This window comes from Bufo bufo, chromosome 1, assembly GCF_905171765.1.
Source record: "Bufo bufo chromosome 1, aBufBuf1.1, whole genome shotgun sequence".
In the NCBI taxonomy this organism is placed as follows: Eukaryota; Metazoa; Chordata; class Amphibia; order Anura; family Bufonidae; genus Bufo; species Bufo bufo.
In genome coordinates, this window is record NC_053389.1 from 66,104,659 (window position 1) to 66,128,208 (window position 23,550).

The 23,550-nt window shown below is 46.4% G+C and overlaps 1 protein-coding gene across 2 annotated transcripts in view; it reads left to right on the forward strand.

The window, feature by feature from the left end:
- The window catches only part of MPZL2 (myelin protein zero like 2), a 51,878-nt gene that overhangs the window by 25,484 nt on the left and 2,844 nt on the right, over positions 1-23,550 (forward strand). For both annotated transcript variants that reach the window (XR_005777708.1, XM_040425639.1), the window contains exons 3-5: positions 14,393-14,603; positions 17,616-17,757; positions 21,560-21,631. Coding sequence is in view for 1 of the 2 variants with exons in the window: in XM_040425639.1 (XP_040281573.1) it covers positions 14,393-14,603; positions 17,616-17,757; positions 21,560-21,608 (402 nt within the window). In the remaining variant the exon portion in view is untranslated. The remainder of the gene's footprint in view (positions 1-14,392; positions 14,604-17,615; positions 17,758-21,559; positions 21,632-23,550) is intronic.

The following is a 23,550-nucleotide window of genomic DNA, read 5'->3' on the forward strand; positions in this document are numbered from 1 at the left end:
GACCGGTTTGGCATTGGGTCAGTAATGGTGTGGGGTGGCATTTCTTTGGAGGACCGCACAGCCCTCCATGTGCTTGCCAGGGGTAGCCTGACTGCCATTAGGTACCGAGATGAGATCCTCAGACCCCTTGTGAGACCATATGCTGGTGCGGTTGGCCCTGGGTTCCTCCTAATGCAAGACATTGCTAGACCTCATGTGGCTGGAGTGTGTCAGCAGTTCCTGCAAGACGAAGGCATTGATGCTATGGACTGGCCCGCCCGTTCCCCAGACCTGAATCCAATTGAGCACATCTGGGACATCATGTCTCGCTCTATCCACCAACGTCACACGTTGCACCACAGACTGTCCAGGAGTTGGCAGATGCTTTAGTCCAGGTCTGGGAGGAGATCCCTCAGGAGACCGTCCGCCACCTCATCAGGAGCATGCACAGGCGTTGTAGGGAGGTCATACAGGCACGTGGAGGCCACACACACAACTGAGCCTCATTTTGACTTGTTTTAAGGACATTACATCAAAGTTGGATCAGCCTGTAGTGTGGTTTTCCACTTTAGTTTTGAGTGTGACTCCAAATCCAGACCTCCATGGGTTGAAAAATTTGATTTCCATTTTTTTATTCTTGTGTGATTTTGTTGTCAGCACATTCAACTATGTAAAGAACAAAGTATTTCAGAAGAATATTTAATTAACTCAGATCTAGGATGTTATTTTTGTGTTCCCTTTATTTTTTTGAGCAGTGTATTATCCCTGGGCGCTGCTCCGGTATTTTCATATTTTCGGCTCAACTGGGTGGAGCCTGCCGGCGTCTCCTTCTCCCAGGCTGTAGCGCTGGCCAATCGCAGTGCTCAGCTCATAGCCTGAGAGGTTTTTTTTTTCTCCCAGGCTATCAGCTGAGCGCTGCGATTGGCCAGCGCTACAGCCTGGGAGAAGGAGACGCCGGCAGGCTCCTCCCAGTTGAGCCGAAAATATGAAGAGAACGGAGCGGCGCCCAGGGATAATAGTAAGTGCAGGGAGATCCCTGGGCGCCGCTCTCCATGTCTGTATGCTTAGTTTAGATTTTTTATTGTAGTGAATGGTCCTCTTTAAGCTAGACCTTCTCCAATAAGGGGTTAAGCTTAACTGACTCTCACTAACTAGAACTCCACCCTCCCTGCAGCAAGTGGGACACGCCCACCACACCACAGAGGTGAGGTGCTAGAATGGAAGGGAAGGTTCCACTCTCTATGCTGCCACCTGCTGGTAAACCAGGCACATTACAATTGAACAGAAACATCTGCAAAAAAGGAGATGCACATTATGCAGGACCTGGAAATAAATACACAGAATGACATTAGGTTAACCATAGAAGATAGTAGCGGGGTGCAGAAGTGGTAATGCACCTCTGGGGCGTTACACTAGCAATTCATTCATAACTTCTAGTAGAAATTATAAAGGAATAGCACAACATAGAGCTATAAGAATAGATGCTCCAGAATTGTTAGTCCATGGGGAATGCATGTAGCTATTAAAACAGGCATGTCAGGAGTGGTGAAAGGTCCTCTTTAATATGTATTTCCTGGAAAAAAAACTTCAGGTGATCAAAATTAAACATGTGCCGAACATGCAGGAGCAGCTAACCATCTAATGTGTATGTCCTGAAGAAGGGTCAGGCATATAGGATTTCAGAATGCCCAATCCTTTTGCTCTCAATAAGGAGATAGATGGCAACAGCTTACTCCCCTCATCCCAACTGAAAACACATCCATGCTTGGCCAAGCTGAGCATACATGTGTATAGGGGCTAGTGGAATATCTATCGCTCAAATAAGGGAAGGTGGAAGTGACGGAGTTAATCAACTCTGGCACAGCTCTTACAGGAATCTTCAGTGTGGATCCTAGATCTGCCCCCCAGTTGAGTCTAGAGAGTACTCTCCTGGAGTTAGCTATTGGAGGAAAAAAGAAACTCAATGTACTCCATTCCTTCCAGGACTGGACTAAAACTACAGAGACTCACCGATCTCTGCATGATCTACAGAAGGAGAGAAAAAGACAGGAAAGTAAAAAAATCTGCATAGCTAAGCATTGGAGTCCGTAAGGTATCCTGCTACCTAAGCGATTTAGACTTTGCTATAGTGGGGGAATATTGATAAAACACCCTTCACATTCGAACACGACTTGGCCGATTGTACCTGTACGCCTCAGTTGCGAATTACAAGCATGATTGCAAAAGTGAGATTTCCAGGCATAGATTCTGCAGGAAGAAACTTGAGAAAGATAGAGCGGAAAGAGTATGGTAATTTCTTTCCTTCCTTCCCAAACCATTAGGGGAGATTCACACTGTACAGGGAGTGCAGAATTATTAGGCAAGTTGTATTTTTGAGGATTAATTTTATTATTGAACAACAACCATGTTCTCAATGAACCCAAAAAACTCATTAATATCAAAGCTGAATATTTTTGGAAGTAGTTTTTAGTTTGTTTTTAGTTTTAGCTATTTTAGGGGGATATCTGTGTGTGCAGGTGACTATTACTGTGCATAATTATTAGGCAACTTAACAAAAAACAAATATATACCCATTTCAATTATTTATTTTTACCAGTGAAACCAATATAACATCTCAACATTCACAAATATACATTTCTGACATTCAAAAACAAAACAAAAACAAATCAGTGACCAATATAGCCACCTTTCTTTGCAAGGACACTCAAAAGCCTGCCATCCATGGATTCTGTCAGTGTTTTGATCTGTTCACCATCAACATTGCGTGCAGCAGCAACCACAGCCTCCCAGACACTGTTCAGAGAGGTGTACTGTTTTCCCTCCTTGTAAATCTCACATTTGATGATGGACCACAGGTTCTCAATGGGGTTCAGATCAGGTGAACAAGGAGGCCATGTCATTAGATTTTCTTCTTTTATACCCTTTCTTGCCAGCCACACTGTGGAGTACTTGGACGCCTGTGATGGAGCATTGTCCTGCATGAAAATCATGTTTTTCTTGAAGGATGCAGACTTCTTCCTGTACTACTGCTTGAAGAAGGTGTCTTCCAGAAACTGGCAGTAGGACTGGGAGTTGAGCTTGACTCCATCCTCAACCCGAAAAGGCCCCACAAGCTCATCTTTGATGATACCAGCCCAAACCAGTACTCCACCTCCACCTTGCTGGCGTCTGAGTCGGACTGGAGCTCTCTGCCCTTTACCAATCCAGCCACGGGCCCATCCATCTGGCCCATCAAGACTCACTCTCATTTCATCAGTCCATAAAACCTTAGAAAAATCAGTCTTGAGATATTTCTTGGCCCAGTCTTGACGTTTCAGCTTGTGTGTCTTGTTCAGTGGTGGTCGTCTTTCAGCCTTTCTTACCTTGGCCATGTCTCTGAGTATTGCACACCTTGTGCTTTTGGGCACTCCAGTGATGTTGCAGCTCTGAAATATGGCCAAACTGGTGGCAAGTGGCATCTTGGCAGCTGCACGCTTGACTTTTCTCAGTTCATGGGCAGTTATTTTGCGCCTTGGTTTTTCCACACGCTTCTTGCGACCCTGTTGACTATTTTGAATGAAACGCTTGATTGTTCGATGATCACGCTTCAGAAGCTTTGCAATTTTAAGAGTGCTGCATCCCTCTGCAAGATATCTCACAATTTTTGACTTTTCTGAGCCTGTCAAGTCCTTCTTTTGACCCATTTTGCCAAAGGAAAGGAAGTTGCCTAATAATTATGCACACCTAATATAGGGTGTTGATGTCATTAGACCACACCCCTTCTCATTACAGAGATGCACATCACCAAATATGCTTAATTGGTAGTAGGCTTTGAGCCTATACAGCTTGGAGTAAGACAAAATGCATAAAGAGGATGATGTGGTCAAAATACTCATTTGCCTAATAATTCTGCACGCAGTGTATATTGTGGGAACTGTGTTTTTGAACCATTTTAAACTTAAATAAAGAAAGATGTTTATTCTGCAACATCGGGCCTGGTTACCAACTCCTGCACCATACTCAGGTCATTGCACTCTACACGACTTGCCTTGCACCCAAACACTTAACATCATGGGCATCCCTACTACCATCAGGCACACTCAATAATGATTTTTATAGGAGTGAAAAGTGCAAAATGGAGGCTGTAAAGACTGATAAGAGCTGAACCCGGACATATCCCCTTTTTCACCCAGGCAGCCCCTCTGACGTTTCATGCTCTGATGCTCTCTTTTAGGCTTTTTTTTGGAGATCTGGTGATGTAGAGTACTCTCCATGGGTATGCTAGGCAGAGGCTTCTGCCTAGCAGTGTTCCCAGTGACGTCACCGGCACTAATGGCTGTCTTTAGTGCTGCCCTAGCCTGTAAGATGGCTAGGGCAACACTAAAGCCCTCTCATTGCAGCGGGCAGGTCCCGTACCAGGGGGTCTCTTTTACAGGTGTTATGTGAGTTTTTAGAGTTTTTGTCGTGACGCCAGTTGCATTTCAGCAATGAAGGACTAAGTACCCCTATGTAGAAGGTGATGGTGTAACCCAGGTATTGGAATGCCAGTGGTATAAGGGTTGCCTATAGTGTCCCTTTAGGTGCGGCTTTGCACTTGTCACGGTGCTCCTACCTGGATATCCGTCTGCAGCAGTGATGATAGGGTAAATAGTTGAGGGATTTGTAGAATAAATGGAGCCAAGACTTTTTTTTTATTGAAGTTGAAACAGCTTTACTTGAATAAACTTGCATCAGGGAACAACCTTCCAACTTTGTCTTGGTTATCAGCAGATCCTGGCATCAATTCTTGCAGGCAAATCCATTTAGCTCTGCTACATCGGTACTATTTCGGATCTGCTATTCTGGCTGGATTAAATAGGAACATTTCCTTTCTGCTGTAGGCTGTAACTTAGCTTTTTGTAGTCTGACTCTGTCTTTCTCTTAGTCTGCATCTTTCTCTTTACCTTTGTCTTTGTTCAGGGAATCTTTACTCCTGACTCTGGAGGCATTCAGCTTTGGCCTCTGGGCTCAACAGAGCAGACATGCTCTGCTGGCTTGCACACGACCTTCCCCTTACAGGGGGTGCTCTGAGACTAACTTCTGTAGGCTCATCCAGCAGGGACGAGGACCTGCTGCTTCCCCAGGCAGGAAGTAAGCTACTCTGACCTTCACTAACATTGAACTCCTCCCTGTCTAGAGAGACGGCTGGAATGGAAGAAGGGTTCCATTACAGCTAACACAGCTCTGCGAGAGGTGCCGCCATCTGCTGGTGGACCAGGTACATTGCATGATAACATAACAGTTACATTGGAAAGCAATGCACATTTATAAAAGACTTGCAATAATTACGTATGGTGACATTACATTAACCATAGGAAACAGTGATGGGGCAAAAAGAGTGGTAATGCCCCCTAGCGGGGTGTTACACCATCAGTGCCAGTGACGTCACTGGGAACACTGCTAGGTGGAAGCCTCCTCCTAGCAGTGGAAAAATATAAAAAAAAAAGCCCTTGCCCTGCGCAATATAACGCAGGGCAAAGGAGAGCATCGGAGAATGAAATGCTCCAATGCTCATGTCAGAAAAAGGGGATATGTCCGGGTTCAGTGGGCACTTTACGGCTTACAGGGATTACATAGTGTTCAGTTTCCCCACTGAGGGCCCTCATAACGAGTATGTGACTAGAATTACCCGGAGTCTGCCCAGAAAATGGACTGCAACTTGTCTGCCGTATTTTGAACAATAAGACGTTCTGTAAAGGATTCTGTGTGTAAGCATCTCGCATTGCAAGGCTCAGAAAGAGACAACAATGAAAACTTTTTGTGAACGGAGACTTAATGTCTGTTCAGAAATAAATGGATTTGATCACGTTACTATGTGCAGATCCAGTAGCTCCGGCCTGCTGTCTGGTAGCACTTACATAATTAATAAAGTATGAATATCCAGGGGACTCGTATACTTTTTTTTTAATTATCTTTATATTTTTATTGTACATGTACCTACATTGGTGTCATCTTTGGAAAGAATACAAGAGCTACTCAGATAACGTTTTGTATCAGTTCCATACTCTTACTATGCAATGAATAATGAAGCATTATACATGCCATAAAGATATTGTTTTGTTTAGTTTTACATGACATTTTCCTCTCTGGTGGCGCCCCCATCTGGTCCACCTTCTCAGTTGTGGACTAACATGCTCAGTATCTCCCTTGCTCCCCTCCTCTAAGTGCCCGAATAGTGAACTCGTAGAGAAGCAGGTAAAACCCAGACACCCCTCATCCACTCACTAGACAGCGGAGAAAGAAACTTTGGGTGCATTACATACTGTACGTACCTCTAGGGCTATATGTGGGGGACTGTTTTCTATGCTGGGGAAGGAAGGGGTTAACAAGTGCTAATTGCAATGCATCCAGGGAGATGCAGGTGCTTGATTGTCTCATGTGATCTGCTACCCACCCACAAAAAGGGAACCTCGGGAAAGGAGTAAAAGAGTTTTAAAGAGTGTTTTGAGTTTGTGGGATAATTGGGTTTGTAGGACCCATAGCACTTGACTAGAGGTGTATTTTAGATCATATAAAATGTGGCCATGGTTCCTTAAAAAGGTTGTCCCATGAAAAATATTCAGAATTTTTAAAACCAGCACTTGGATCTGAATACTTTTGTAATTGCATGTAATTAAAAATGTAGTGTAGCCACTGAGTTATTTAATAAAATCTATCTGTATAGCGCCACCTACTGTTTGTTCTTTTCTAATCTCTCTGTCCTGCTCACTGAGATGGAAGCACATGCTCAGTTTCTATCCGGAAAGGACACACCCCCTCAGAAAGTGCACGCCCCATAAGCTGCCAGCTTGATATACATCTAGGACAGGGGTCTCCAAACTTTTCAACAGGAGGGCCACATTGAAGATTTTACAAGTATTCGGGGGCCGGAAAAAAAAATCAGTTATGTATTAAATTAAATGTATATATTTTACATGGATCGTTTTTGTAATCAGCATGATATGACTGAGAACAAAAGAGAAAAAACTTTAGCAAAACAACGCAAAGACACCCGTGTCCCTATCAGCGGTGTCCCCATCAGCACAAAAATGTCCCCATCAGCACAGCAATGTCCCCATCAGCACAGCAATGTCCCCATCAGCACAGCAATGTCCCCATCAGCACAGCAATGTCCCCATCAGCACAGCAATGTCCCCATCAGCACAGCAATGTCCCCATCAGCACAGCAATGTCCCCATCAGCACAGCAATGTCCCCATCAGCACAGCAATGTCAGCATCAGCACAGCAATGTCAGCATCAGCACAGCAATGTCAGCATCAGCACAGCAATGTCAGCATCAGCACAACAATGTCCCCATCAGCACAGCAATGTCCCCATCAGCACAGCAATGTCCCCATCAGCACAGCAATGTCCCCATCAGCACAGCAATGTCCCCATCAGCACAGCAATGTCAGCATCAGCACAACAATGTCCCCATCAGCACAGCAATGTCCCCATCAGCACAGCAATGTCCCCATCAGCACAGCAATGTCCCCATCAGCACAGCAATGTCAGCATCAGCACAGCAATGTCAGCATCAGCACAGCAATGTCCCCATCAGCACAGCAATGTCCCCATCAGCACAGCAATGTCAGCATCAGCACAGCAATGTCAGCATCAGCACAGCAATGTCCCCATCAGCACAGCAATGTCCCCATCAGCACAGCAATGTCCCCATCAGCACAGCAATGTCCCCATCAGCACAGCAATGTCCCCATCAGCACAGCAATGTCCCCATCAGCACAGCAATGTCAGCATCAGCACAGCAATGTCCCCATCAGCCGTGTCACCCTTAAGCACAGCAATGTCCCCATCAACGATGTCCCCATCAGAACAGCAATGTCCCCATCAGCGGAGTCCCCATTAGCAGCTGATAGGGGCCACCACTGATGGGGACACTGCTGTTGGGGACGCGGCTGATGGGGACACCATTGATGGGGACACCCGTGTCCCTATCAGCGGTGTCCCCATCAGAACAGCAATGGCCAAATCAGAACAGCAATGTCCCCATCAGAAAAGCAATATTCCCATAAAAAAAAAAATATTCCCATCAAAAAAACAATATTCCCATCAGAAAAACAATATTCCCATCATGGGGACACCCACTGATGGGGACGCTGCTGTTGGGGACATTGCTGTGCTGATGGGGACACCACTGATGGGGACGCTGCTGTTGGGGACATTGCTGTGCTGATGGGGACACCACTGATGGGGACACCATTGATGGGGACACCCGTGTCCCTATCAGCGTTGTCCCCATCAGCACAGCAATGTCCCCATCAGCGGTGTCCCCATCAGCACAGCAATGTCCCCATCAGCGGTGTCCCCATCAGCACAGCAATGTCCCCATCAGAACAGCAATGTCAGCATCAGCACAGCAATGTCCCCATTAATGATGTCCCCATCAGAACAGCAATGTCCCCATCAGCGGAGTCCCCATTAGCAGCTGATGGGGACACCACTGATGGGGACACTGCCTTTGGGGACGCGGTTGATGGGGACACCCGTGTCCCTATCAGTGGTGTCCCCATCAGAACAGCAATGTCCCCATCAGAATGGGGACGCTGATGGGGACATTGCTGTACTGATGGGGACACCATTGATGGGGACACCTTTGTCCCCATCAGCAGTGTGCCAATCAGCGGTGTCCTCAGCAATGTCCCCATCAGCACAGCAATGTTCACATCAGCAGTTTCCACATTAGCAGCGTCCCCATCATTGCTGATGGGGACGCCGCTGTGCTGATGTGGAAACCGCTGATGGGTCACCGCTGATGGGGATACCCATGTCCCCATCAGCGGTGTCCCCAGCAATGTCCCATCAGAACAGCAATGTCCCCATCAGCAGTGTCCACCGCAACATCCCCATCAGCACAGCAATGTCCCTGTCAGCGGTGTCCCCAGCAGCATGTGTCCCCATCACCGCTGATGGGGACACCTCTGATGGGGACATTGCTGTGCTGATGGGGACATCGATTATGGGGTTACCGCTGATGGGGACATTGCTATCCTGATGGGGACACCATTGATGTGGACACCCATGTCCCCATCAGCAGTGTGCCAAACAGCGGTGTCCCCAGCAATGTCCCCATCAGAACAGAATTGTCCCCATCAGCAGTGTGCCCATCATCGCTGATGGGGACACCTCTGATGGGGACATTGCTGTGCTGATGGGGACACCATTGATGGGGACACCCGTGTCCTCATCAACGGTGTCCCCATCAGAACAGCAATGTCCCCATCAGCACAGCAAAGTCCCCATCAGCAGTGTCCCCAGCAGCACAGCAATATCCCCATCAGTATGTGTCCTCAGCAGCTTGTGTCCCCATCAGCGCAGCACAGCAATGTCAGCGTTCCCCATTGTGTCCCCATCAGCGTTGTGCAACACTTGCCTCCGCTGTAGCCGGCTTCTGCTCCTCTTCTTTTTTTTTTCTTCTTGGACTCCTGAGTCCCGACTCCCGCCCGCTGCTACACACGTGGATTTGTTATTTCAAACAGCGGGCGGGAAGAGGGGAGGTGCCGCACCTGTGACGTCACTGGTTGCCGGGACATCGGCGGTCCCAGCAGCCAATCAAAAAGCACAGCGTGACAGCATGGGCGGTTGTGCGGCTTTCGTTCCTGCAACCTGTCAGCTGCGGGCGGGCGCGGAATCGAACACACAACACAAGCGTGACAGCATGGGCGGTTGTGCGGATTTGGTTCCTGCAACCTGCCAGCTGCGGGCGGGCCGGATCGAACGCACAAGCGGGCCGGTTCTGGCCCGCGGGCCGGGGTTTGGAGACCCCTGATCTAGGAGATCTCTGGATCCATGTGAGGTACAGGGCTGGTTCTGGCTTTGTTAGAAAGAGATTGTCATTAGGGAAAATTTGATTCGCCGCAAAGCTGAATTTCCTCATGCTTCGTGGTCAGGGGCGTAGCTAAAAGCTCATGGGCCCTGATGCAAGAGTTCTGCTTGGGCCCCCGTCCCTAAGTGGTTGTTGGCAAGGGGCAGGGGAGCACACAGCCTTCCTGCTGCTTGAGGCAAACATTGAAAGGGCACCCCCTCATGCCAAATTCTTAACCTAACCCCTTACCTCCAGCCATAGGTGTAAATTGACCAGTATGCACTTTCTATAATGCCAGTGTCTTATGTGGCACAAGGGTCTTTGGGCCCCTCAGGCTCCTGGGCCCGGTAGCGACTGCTACCTCTGCACCCCCTATAACTACGCCCCTGTTCGTGGTAACGAATCAATTTTTTACATAAAATGGCAGTAGAAAAAAATTCATACTCACCTCATCCATTTGAGCACGAAGAGGCCACAGCGGCCATCTTGATTGAAGATCCCGCGCGATATCTTGTGCGCGTTGACATATGACGTCACACACCGCGCAAGATCTCCAATCAAGATGGCCACGGCAGCCTCTTCGCGCTCAAATGGATAAGGTGAGTATTTTTATTTTTATTTTCAGTGATTCAACCCCTGGAAGCCCTCACTATTATTCTCAGATGCCGCGATCAGTGATGAGCGCAGCATCTGAGGGGTTCAATGACGGAGGGCAGCGCAATCACCGTTCCCCATCATTGCACCTGCAACTTACAAAGAAATGTGCCTCACAACAAAGTAACTCGTCAAAAAGCGGATTTCTTTGTCAAATTTGGCGAAGCTCATAACTAATTGTCCTGTAGTATAGGATGTCTGATTTTAATTTTTTTACATTAAGCATGGGATAATCCCTTTTTAATATCTCTTGGTATTTGATGTGTGGTGAATCGGCTGGAATTCTTAAGGTGCCTGTAGGCAGTTGATGAGTAATGTGGGCTTAACCTGGTCATTCTGGTGGGATTGGCCAACCATCTAATATGTATGCGGGTCTCCTTATTCTCCTCCTTTAATGGCAGATGCCAATGTAGAAAAATATTGGGAATGTTGTAGTTCAACAAGTCTGATCCATTGTTCTCATGGGAGGTAAACCGTCAGCAGAGGGGTCCAACAACCGCTAATTCTCCTCCACCATAGAGAATAAACTTAGAACTCATGCACACTGTATGGGGGCAGGCAGAACATCTACCTCTAGTCTAGGTCAGTTTGCTCTCCTCGACCTACAGCACTGTCTCCTCTATAATCGCTTTTTAAATCTACCTCTTATCACTGAAACGCAAAGTGCCTCGTTGTATGGCAAATATCCAGCTTCTTCCACACCCTCAGAGATCAGTCACCCTGAGCAGCACTTAGCCATTAGTCATAGTTTTAGCCATTGCCTGCATTCATATAGTATTATACTGCTTACAGCATGTCTCTGCCCCGCCTCATGGGAGACCCCTCTATGATATCCACATATCCTACTGGGGCCCATAGACTGTCATGTTGACGCAACCTTCTAACTACTTGAAAATTAATTTTATCCACACAGAAGGCAATGGAAATATCAACAGGGAAAGTTTATTTTATCTTCTTTTAGGTGTTACTGCTGTGCCAGTTTCTAATAAAATAAAAGGAAAGTAGTAGTAGACGTTCCTATGACAGTTGTCCAACAAGTTGTACAAGCAGAAGTGTTGCAGCGCTGGACGTCACTACCAAGTGCATGAGCCCATGGTGAAATTGGCAGCACACTTCAGCCAGCTGACTAGCAGGGTGCCGAGAGTCAGATCCCGACTGATCTGATATTGATGGCCTATCCTGATCCTTGAAAACCTAGTTAACCCCTTAGTGACCACCAATACGCCTTTTTACGGTGGTCACTAAGGGCCCTAAGGCTCCCGTGTAGACGAGAGTGGGGGTTCGGCTCTCACATGAGAGAGCCTCTCGCCAGCTCTAACAGCCTGTACCGGCAGTAGTGCTGATCCGGGCTGTTTAAACCCTTACATGCCGCGGGCAATGGTGCCCGCCACCTATGAAGCGGTGACAGAGGGAGCGGACTCCCTCTGTCTCCCATCAGCACCCTGCAAATGTGATCCAGGGGTGCTGATGTGTGTATAGGCAGGCTGAGACCTGGTGTAGGCCCCAAGTCTGCCTTGAGTGTTCCCCCAGCTACGCCTCTCTGGTGCAGCCTGCTGGTCAATGTCAGTATAGCACTGACATAAAAATGCAATGCACTATAGGGATAGTGCATTGTATTTTAGAAGCAATGAAAGGATTGCCTGGTATAGTTCCCTTGTGGGATTATCAAGCTGTTAAAAAAAAGTAAAAAAAAAAAAATTCATCTCCCACACAGGTTTGGTATTGACACGTCCATAACGACTCACACTAGACAAATATCATGTAAATTATCCCCTACAGTGAATGCCATAAAAAAACAACAAAAAAAGTCAAAATTGTTCATTTATTCTTAGTCACCATCAAAAAAACGTAATAACAAGCGATCAAAATGATACCAATGAAAACTTCTTCCCGCAAAAATCGAGCCCTCACACAACTCTATAGAAATAAAAAAAATAAAAAAGTTATGGGTCTAGGGATGCAGCGAAGCAAAATGATTATTAATTTTTTTTTTTAAAAAGGGCTTTTATTGCACAAAATTTGTAAAACGAAAAATAATTTCTGGGGTCATTTATCAAACTGGTGTAAAGTAGAATTGGTTTAGACTCTATAGCAACCAATCAGATTCCTCCTTTCATTTTAGACAGCTCCTTTGGAAAATGAAAGGTTGGAATCTGATTGGTTGCTATGGGCAACTAAGCTAGTTCTACTGTACACCAGTTTGATAAATGACCCCCTATATGTATTTGGTATAGTTATAATCGTACTGACCCAGAGAATAAAGATATGTTATTTATGGCAAAAAATGAACGCCACAAAATTTATAACATAAAAACTTGGTGGCAGTATTGCTGTTTTTTCTCTCCCTCCCAGAAAGAGTTAATAAATGTTAATCAGAAAGTTATGTGTACCCCAAAATGGCATCATTAAAAACTTCAGCTTGTCCCGCAAAAAACAAGCCCTCACATAGACGGAAAAAAAAAATAAGTTATAGCTTTTGGAAGGCGATGATGAAAAAAGGAAGAAAAACGCTTGGTCAGTGAGGCCCAAAACAGGCTGGTCACTAAGGGGTTAAATGCCTGGACAGCGCAGACCTCCTGTAGTCACAGATCACAGCTCTGCACCCATAGAGATGCCCTTAAAAGCATCAAAACATCTACATATATTTGAGATCAAAGTACCTAAAGATGTATATAGAACCCATGTCGTTTTTGTCGTGTTTTTTTTTTTTTTTTGGCCAAAAGCCAGAAGTGGATTCAAAAGGAATGGACTTATACTTCTCCTCCCTGATAAATCCAAGACTTATACTTCTCGTTCCCGATGGATCCAGGACCTTTATTTCATCTTCTGATGGCTCCAAGACTACTTCTTCCTTATCAATCCAGGACTTGTACTTCTCCTTCCTGATGGATCCAGCACTTGTACTTCACCTTCCTAATGGATCCAGGATTTGTACTTCTCCTTCCTGGTGGATCCAGCACTTGTACTTCTCCTTCCTAATGGATCCAGGATTTGTACTTCTCCTTCCTAATGGATCCAGGATTTGTACTTCTCCTTCCTAATGGATCCAGGATTTGTACTTCTCCTTCCTGGTGAATCCAGCACTTGTACTTCTCCTTCCTAATGGATCCAGCACTTGTACTTCTCCTTCCTAATGGATCCAGGATTTGTACTTCTCCTTCCTAATGGATCCAGGATTTGTACTTCTCCTTCCTGATGGATCCAGCACTTGTACTTCACCTTCCTAATGGATCCAGGATTTGTACTTCTCCTTTCTAATGGATCCAGGATTTGTACTTCTCCTTTCTAATGGATCCAGGATTTGTACTTCTCCTTCCTAATGGATCCAGGATTTGTACTTCTCCTTCCTAATGGATCCAGGATTTGTACTTCTCCTTCCTGGTGGATCCAGCACTTGTACTTCTCCTTCCTAATGGATCCAGGATTTGTACTTCTCCTTTCTGATGGATCCAGGACTTGTACTTCTCCTTCCTGATGGATCCAGGACTTGTACTCAGACCTGATGGATCAATTTCTGGCTTTGGCTCAAAAATGCAATACAAACGGGATGCTTGAATCCAGAGTAAGGGCTCATGCACACAACCGTATGTATTTTGCGGTCTGCAAAAAATACGGATGACGTCTGTGTGCATTCCGTATTTTGCGGAACGAAACAGCTGGCCTCTAACAGAACAGTCCTATCCTTGTCCGTAATTTTTTTTTTGCGGAATGGACATACGGAAACAGAATGCACACGGAGTATCTTCTGTTTTTTTTGTGGACCCATTGGAATGAATGGTTCCGCATACGGTCTGCAAAAAAAAACGGAACGGACACGGAAAGAAAATATGTTTGTGTGCATGAGCCCTAATGTTGACATCACTTGAAGCATCTCATGCAGATAGTCTCATACACAATGGATTGCCTTTTTTCAACCCTTTCTTTGCTCCATCCATTAGGTCTTCTACTTCCATAGGGAGCCCTTTCCTACTACTAAGGGCCGTTTCCAAAATCGAGCAGTCTGGGATGGGAACATTAAACGCAACGATGGATCTATAATCATCAGGAATATTCAGCAAACGGACAATGGGACCTACTTTTGCCAGGTTAAGAATCCACCAGATGCTCATGGAGAAACTGGAGAGATTATGGTGAGCGTTGTTGACCAAGGCAAGTAGTCACTGGAACATCTACATGTGATTTAAAGATTAATGTTGAATTATAGTTCCATCATTAAAGGGGTTGTCCGTAACTGATGCATTGCTTCAGCACCTACCTTAGCTCTCATGGAGATACATACGCTGCTGGTGCCCATTGGTGCCAGTGTAAAAAAGCCACAGCGCCCATAGGTTTCTCCAAGATGGTGGCTGTGTCTTCTACTGCGCAGGTGCTGATACAGGGATGCAAAAGACACAGCAGCCATCTTGGGAAAGCTATGGGGGGCTGCAGCCTGTATGCATCAGTACTAATGGGCATGCAGGCTACAGAAAGCCCTCAAGTAATATAGCGCCAATACACATTAGTATATAGCCTATAAGAAATCTATGCAGAATGTGATCACCGCTTTAAAGGGGTATTCCCACTACGAACATTTGTCCCCTATCCAGAGGATCGGTAGTGAATGATCGCAGGAAACTGCACGATATTTAGAATGGGGATCCTGTGCGTGTGCATGAGTGTGAGCGTGAGCACTGTCTCTTTATTCAAATTCTAAGAGATTGATGGAGACAGGGAAGACTCCTTAGAGCAGGGTTTCTCAACGCCGGTCCTCGTGACCCACCTACCGGTCAGGATTTGAGAATATCCCACAGATGAATACCTGTGGTAAGTCCTGATGTATGCACACTAATTATATCACCTGCTCAATACTAAGGAAATCCTGCAAACATGACCGGCAGGGGGGTCCTGAGGACTGGAGTCGAGAAACTCTTCCTTTCACACTAGCGTTGTTAGAATCCGGCAGGCAATTCCGTTGCCGGAACTGCCTGCCGGATTCAGAAATCCGTATGCAAACGGATATTTTTTTTTTCCAGATACAGATCGGTTAGACTTATTCATTGAAATACCGGATCCGTCTTTCTGGTATCATCCGGAATAACGGATCCGGTATTAAATTTTTTTTAAAGCTAGAAAGAACTGCGCATGCGCACACTGGAAGACCGAAAAAATTGCGAACACTTGGTACCGGATCCGGCATTAATACATTTCAATGGAAATTAATCATGGATCTGGCAAGTGCGGTAGTGTTCCGGAATTTTGGCCGGAAAAAATACAGCGACAAGCTGCAGTATTTTGTCCGGTCAAATACCGTACAAGGGACGGAACGGAAGACATCCTGATGTATACTGAACGGATTGATTTCCATTCAGAATGCATTAGGACAAAACGGAAGCGTTTTTTTTCCGGTATTGAGACCCTTTACCGGATTTCAATACCGGAAAAGAATAACACTTGTGTGAAAGTACCCTTAGAGGGAAGACTCCTTCAAGAGGGTTGTCTGTGCTCTGCATAAATCTCAAAAATGCCGAGAGCAGGGTCTGCCTTTTCCCCCCAGAAGCGGTGTCCCTCTTCCCATTGGCTGTGGTGGCCATTACTACCATACCTAGAGCATGCTGCGTTTTGATAAAATGCCACTGATCCCCAAAAATGCACGTGGGCGCTTTCATATTTCACTACAGACCTTTAATTAAGGGGATTGCCTGGTTTCACGTCAGGATAGGTCATTAATATGTGATCGGTGTGGAGGGGGGTCTGACTCCTGACACCCCCGCCGATCGGCTACTTGAAGGGGCCGAGACGCTGGAGCGAGTGCTGCCTCCTTTTCATTGTTTACTTTGTAGTGATGATGCAGTGTAAGGACAGCTGTTTGAATCGGAGAGGAGACAACCCCTTTAATATCCGCAGCGCGTGCATAAATGGCCCAAAAAGTTGTAAATGCATTGTGTCATGTCTGTTATAGCCCATACTGGTATTCCATATGAAAAACTATTCTGCAGCATTACTTAGAACTCGTTGTTTTTTTTTCTTTTGCTGTTCCTCTGTTATTCCTCCTGGAAATGTACAGTTAAACTGACAACTGGGTATTTTTGTTCCCTTTGCTTTGTTCCTTACTGTCTGGCAGCACTATTTAGACAGTGCTGGAGTTTCTGGGGGCAAAACACTGGCAAGGGGAATTGTAACATTAAGAAATACATTTCCAGGAAGAATAACAGAGGAGCACAAAACAGATCAGATGCTCCAGGGTGGATATTTAATAGAGAATAAAACAGTTTACTAAGACACGTATGGCGGGAGAGGTGTTTGGACCTCTATAACTACATGGAGCACCTGGACCTTGGCAGCTGAAGTGGTATTTCAGTTCGGTTCCTGCCAGTGTATTTCGTTCCGTGTTTTTTTTTTCCCCCGTTTACATTCTGTTTTTTGCGTTCCGTATACGGAATCATTCATTTCAATGGGTCCACAAAAAAAACGGAAGGTATGCCTTCCTTTTCTGTTTTTCCATTCCGTTCAAAGAAAGAGCATATCCTATTATTGTCCGCATAACGGACAAGGATAGGACTGTTCTATCAGGGGCCAGCTGCTCCGTTTTGCAAAAAATAGAATGCAAACGGACGTCATCTGTATTTTTTGCGGATCCGTTTTTTGCGGACCGCAAAATACTGCAAAATCCATACAGTCGTGTGCAAGAGGCCTTAGGGCTCGTTCACACGACCGAATGTCTTTTTTAGTGTTTTGCGGGCCGTTTTTCCCTGGTCCGTTTTTCCGTTTTTTTGTTTTTATTTCAGTAGTGTTTCCGGTTCCGTTACGTTTTTCTGTATGGCATATACAGTATACAGTAATCACATAGAAAAAATTGGGCTGGGCATAAATTTTTAATAGATGGTTCCACAAAAACGGAATGGATACGGAAGACATACGTTTTTTTGCGGACCAATTCACTTGAATGGAGCCACGAAACGTGATTTGCGGGCAATAATAGGAATCGTTCTGTCTTTCAATGGAACAGAAATACGGAAATGGAATGCATACAGAGTACATGAATGAATGGTTCTGTATACGGAACGCAAAAAACGTTTGTGTGAACGAGCCCTTACAATGCTAGCTTTGTGTGTCAGCCGTGAACTGTCGTACATTTGTCTCAGTCCCTCAGTAAAACTGACGTTGCCCTCCATGTCTTTGCAGTGAAGTTCTCAGAGATCCTGCTGCTGGGGCTGGTCATTGGCATCGGCAGTGTGGTGATAATTCTCATGGTAATAACCGTGGTATTGATTCGCTATTATCGCAAGCAGAGGACTCACAGCACGGCCGTGTCGCTGATGGAATGGTAAGCTTTGGAGGTCTTATCGATGTAGACTGTGAGGTTGTCGTCTTACATTCTTGTAGGTATCAGAGAATTGCATAAATGGCAATTCCCAAATCTACCACTATTAGGAGGGAAAGCGATCATGCAGGGATACGGAGAGCCCAAATTCTTCACTGTTCCCTTCTGCAGGCTGAAGGCTGGAAATCCCGACCGGGACGCGGCTTACGGATCGTAGTGATGTCAAGGATTTCACAAGGGAGCAAATCTGGTCCGACTTAGGGTTGGGCGATATACCGGTATCACGATATACCGCGGTATTAAAAAAACGGCGATATCGCTGTTTCCTAATTACCGCAGTATTTTGTGACGTCATAGAAGCAGTCATGTGCGCTGACCGCTTCAAAATCTGCGTCCGCGGCCGCCCGCCCCAGCATGATTCTATACCAATTGCTGCCCGCAGCGGCTACTCCGGCTCCTCCATGCAGGCTCCCATAATGCAGTCTCCGCCCACTGACGTCGGAATCAGATAACAGGTGAGGCTGCGCAGGACAGGACAGGAGCGCCACCAACACTTCTGCTTGCAGCCTGCAATACACCTTCTAGTAGGAGATGATACACAAGATTACTATAAACTAGGGATGTCCCGATGTATCGGAACCTATACTGGACATTTGCAGAGTACTTGTACTCGTGCAAATGTCCCCGATACCTGCTGGCCGCTTGCGGCGGCACTCTCAGCAGTTCGGCGTGGGGGAAGGAATTCTGTGACTCGCATTCCCGGCACCCGACCTCTGAAAGGATTAACCCCTCAGGTGTGGCAGCCAGGACGCTACTGAAGTCCTGGCTGCCATGGTATGTTAGTGAGCAGCATTATACTCACGTGCGCCGTGGCCGCCGGGCGCTCCTTCTTCTCATAGGTCTGTGCAGCACATTGCTAATGCTATAAGCATTAGCAATGCGCCGCACAGACAGAAGAAGGAGCGCCCGGCGGCCACGGCGCACGTGAGTATAATGCTGCTCACTAACATACCATGGCAGCCAGGACTTCAGTAGCGTCCTGGCTGCCATGGTAACCGATCGGAGCCCCAGCATTACACTGCTGGGACTCCTATCGGAACTGCCCACTGCCACCAATGATGTGGGGGGCGGGGAGGGGGACCCTGTGGCCACTGCCACCAATGATTAATACTGGGGGAGGAGGGGGGGCGCACACTGCCACCAATGATGGGGGGGAGGGGGACCCTGTGGCCACTGCCACCAATGAATAATACTGGGGGAGGGAGGGGGGGCGCACTGCCCACTGTCACCAATGATGGGGGGGAAGGGGACCCTGTGGCCACTGCCACCAATGATTAATACTGAGGGGGGGGGGGGTTGAGTTACCAGAGGGGGCTGATAAGCGGCAGAGGCTGGGGGGCACATGAGAGGCTGGGGGCTGTCCCCATACAGTATAATGTCTCCTTGTGGCCCCCATACAGTATAGTGTCTCCTTGTGGCCCCCATACAGTATAATGTCTCCTTGTGGCTGTCCCCATACAGTATAATGTCTCCTTGTGGCTGCCTGGCTGCCCCCATACAGTATAATGTCTCCTTGTGGCTGCCCCCATAAAGTATAGTGTCTCCTTGTGGCTGTCCCCATACAGTGTAACGTCTCCTTGTGGCTGCCCCCATACAGTATAATGTCTCCTTGTGGCTGCCTGGCTGCCCCCATACAGTATAATGTCTCCTTGTGGCTGCCCCCATAAAGTATAGTGTCTCCTTGTGGCTGCCCCCATACAGTGTAACATCTCCTTGTGGCTGTTTCCATACAGTATAATGTCTCCTTGTGGCTGTTCCCATACAGTGTAATGTCTCCTTGTGGCTGCCCCATACAGTGTAACGTCTCCTTGTGGCTGTCCCCATACAGTGTAACGTCTCCTTGTGGCTGTCCCCATACAGTGTAACGTCTCCTTGTGGCTGCCCCCATACAGTGTAACGTCTCCTTGTGGCCCCAAGTGTATTTTTCTTCTAAATGGGCATTTATCGCCATATATATCGTTATCGTGGGAATATTTTTGATATCGTCCAACCCTAGTCCGACTCCTGTGCAATTCCTTAAAGGGGTTTTCTCATAAGAAAAAATTTACCAGGATAGGTGATAAATGTATGATGGTAAAACCGCTGGGATCCTGCTGATTACAAGAACAGGGGTGCGTTAAAGAAGCGGCAGTGTGCACGTGTGACCTCTGCTCCATTCAGTTTTATGGGACTGCACGAGAGAGCTGAGCCGCATTCTCATACTTGCCAATATTTGTGTTAGTAAATTTGGGGCATTTAAGGCGACTTTCACACTTTCGTTGTTGTTGTTTTCCGGTATTGAGATCCGGCAGAGGATCTCAATACCGGAAAACAACATTTCCGTTTAGTCCTCATGCATGGAAAGAGATCCGTTCAGGATGCATCAGGGCGTCTTCAGTTTCGGCAACATTTTGTTTTGTGTCCGGTCATAAAAACAGAAAAAAAACTGATCCGGCACTGAAAACAATGCAAGTCAATGGTGACCAATCAATTTTTTTAAGAGCCTAAAAAATCCGGATCAGTTTTTTCCCGTTTTTGATTTTACACAACCGCATCCTAACGGAATGGATGCATCCTGATGTGCAAACTCAAAACGGATCTGTTTAATTCTGGTATTGAGATCCTCTGCCGGATATAAATACCGGAATTAACAACGCAAGTGTGACCGTATCCTAAGCCCACTCCACCGACCCAGAAACACGGGGACAATTGAATTTACAGGGACTGTCTCTAAAAATTAGGCCCAAACCTGGTAAATTCGGGACTGTTAGCATGTGAGCGCTGTGCTCGGCAGTCCCATAGACAGTTAGTGGAGTGGTGGTCACATGCACTACTGCAGTATTCACACAGGGGACCCTCATACTTGTGACTGGTGGTGGTTCTAGCGGTCAGATTTATATCAATCATACATGTCTTAGTTTTATTCCAGTCACCTCTGGGCATGTTTGCCGTGCTGCGGCCAGCCCTCCGGCCCTCCCCCATTATAGTCAATGGGGCCGACACGGTGCACTAGCGGCAGCACGGATCTGGCAGGCTGTTCCCCCCCCCCCCCCGCCGGAACAGCCTGCCAGAGAAGGCTGCCGCTAGTATGAAAGTAACCTTAGGAGACCTTTAAAAGCCAGGTATTGATATAATGGGGGTCATTTACTAAAAACTTCCGCATCTTCTGCTGTCTGTGTGCAAGACACTGAAATCTACCCCAGCAAGGAACTGGAGTAGGTTTCTAGTATAACATGCGTCCGATTTCTGCCCGCCTCCTCCAACCACACTGTGCCCAGTTTTTAGAACAGTGGTGAGGGCGCTGGAGAAAGCTTAAGGGTCAGTTCACACATCCATATGTGTTTTGCGGACCGCAGATGGCCAGCACTCTCATAGAAAATGCCTTTTCTTGTCCGCAATTGCGGACAAGAATAGGACATGTTCTATTTTTTTGCGGAACGGATATGCGGATCTGGAAGTGCGGATGCGGACAGCACATTCCAGCCCCATTAAAAATGAATGGGTCCGCACCTGTTCCGCAAAATTGCGGAACGGATGCTGACCCATTTTGCGGACGTGTGAGTGGACCCTAAAGTCGCAAATTTGTGGCAAACCTTGTAACAAAATTAGCGACTTTCTACACCAGGTTTTAAAGATTATAATCGATGACCCCCAATATGATCTGTATTTCATAGACTGTTTCACATCCATACTTGTGGTTCTTACGTCTTCTGGAAAGTTCCTTTTGAGATCTGTCCTTAACATCTGAATTGCTTTTCCTTCGTAGTACAGAAAAGTTAAATGACAAATCGTGTGATAAGACTGTGAATGCATGACTCCAGGAGAAGACATCCCTAAGGTCAGTGGCTGTAAACCATAGGAAGAACTAATAAGTGTACCTGGATTCTACCTTCTGGAATCTACAGGCAGAAAATGCTGACCTAGAATTCACTACCCTTGACGGCACTTTGATGCACCATGCTGGAGACCATGCTGCACTCTTATAGACGACCTGCCACCTCTACTGACATGTCTGTTGTAGTAACTCCATGCATCCGCCATGAATAACGATTCTGGAAAATCTATTCTTATGACTCTTTGTAATACGATTCCCTTTTCATTTCTACTAGAAGTTTATTATTGAATTGCCAGCAGCTTGCAGTAAAGTTACAGGTGGGTGTTACCAGTTGGGGGTGTGTCCTTGCGACACCAACAGCACGGATTGGACAGAGTCACACACCAGCTACTGGTAACACCCAGCAGTACCTTTACTGCACACTGCTGCCAATTTATTTGCAAACTTCTAGCAGGAATAATACGGGAATGACACAACATAGAGTCATAATAATAGAACAGAATTGTTATTACATGGGGGATGCAAGTAGTTACTAGGACAGACGTGTCGGAATGGGTGTCAGCTCCTCTTAAATATTAGGGTACTACAAAGCAGTCACCAGCATTAAAGGGATTTTAATACTGATGGCTTATCCTCAGGATAGAGCATCAATATCTGATCAGTGGGGGTCTGACTCCTGGAACCCTCACGATCAGTGCAGCCTGGTCCCCGCGCTATGGGGATGGTCACATGCAGCGCTCAAGCCAATGGCTGGCTTCAGCGGTGACATGCGTCTTATGGCCATATCACCCTTGAAGTCAGTCACTGGCTGGAGTGGTGTATGTGACCATCCCCATAGTCGGCCAAATGTAAACAGCGCAGGGACAGGAAAATCGAGAATGCAGAGGCAAAACAGAGGATCGGAGCAGCGGGGAGCAGGTAAGTATGAATCTTCTGTTTCAGGGTCAGGCTGTCCCTGGTCTTTGAAGGCTATGTACATCCTTGGGGGCAATTTTTGTTTATGATTGCATTTTACTCATTTTTGGCTAAAAATCATATTTTCAATTGGCCTTTATTAAAAATATTGAGCCATTCTGTCACAAAGGGTTAACAGTTTTTCTAACTGTGTGACTGGTACTTTCACTTTGTGCCGATCATCTAATAACCCTTATCTCTAAACTACTGAGACATCATAAACACTTAGGCTACTTTCACATTAGTGTTTTTTGAGGATCCGTCATGGATCTGCAAAAACGCTTCCATTACAATAATACAACCGCATGCATCCGGCATGAACGGATCCGGTTGTATTATGTCGTCTTTAGCCATGACTGATCCGTCATGAACACCACTGAAAGTCAATGGGTGATGGATCCGTTTTCTATTGTGTCAGAGAAAACGGATCCGTCCCCATTGACTTACACTGTGTGCCAGGACAGATTGGTTGGCTCTGCTTCGTCAGGCGGACAGCAAAACGCTGCAGGCAGCGTTTTGGTGTCCGCCTCCAGAGCGGAATCGTTACTGAACGGAGGAAAACTGATGTATTCTGAGTGGATTCTTTTCCATTCAGAATGCATTAGGGCAAAACCGATCCGTTTTTGGACTACTTCTGAGAGCCAATGATGAAAGTAGCCTTATTTAAGCCGCATTCTTATCAGTAAGATATGAACTGAGCTAATGAGTGTTTATAAGGTCAGAGAGCCGAGATAAGGAGTCCGACTGCTCCCCAGATGACGGAAAAGACAAAAAGTCTACAGGCTGCCACTACAGCATCTCAGCTCTGTACACAAAAAAAAAAAGGACTCCATATTTTTAATAAAGACCAATTGAAAAAAATATTTTTAGTCCAAAATAAGTACAATGCCATAATAAAAAATTGCCCCAAAGGTGTACGTAGCCTTTAAAGGCAATCTGTCACCAGCGACCTCCCTATCCAACTGTTT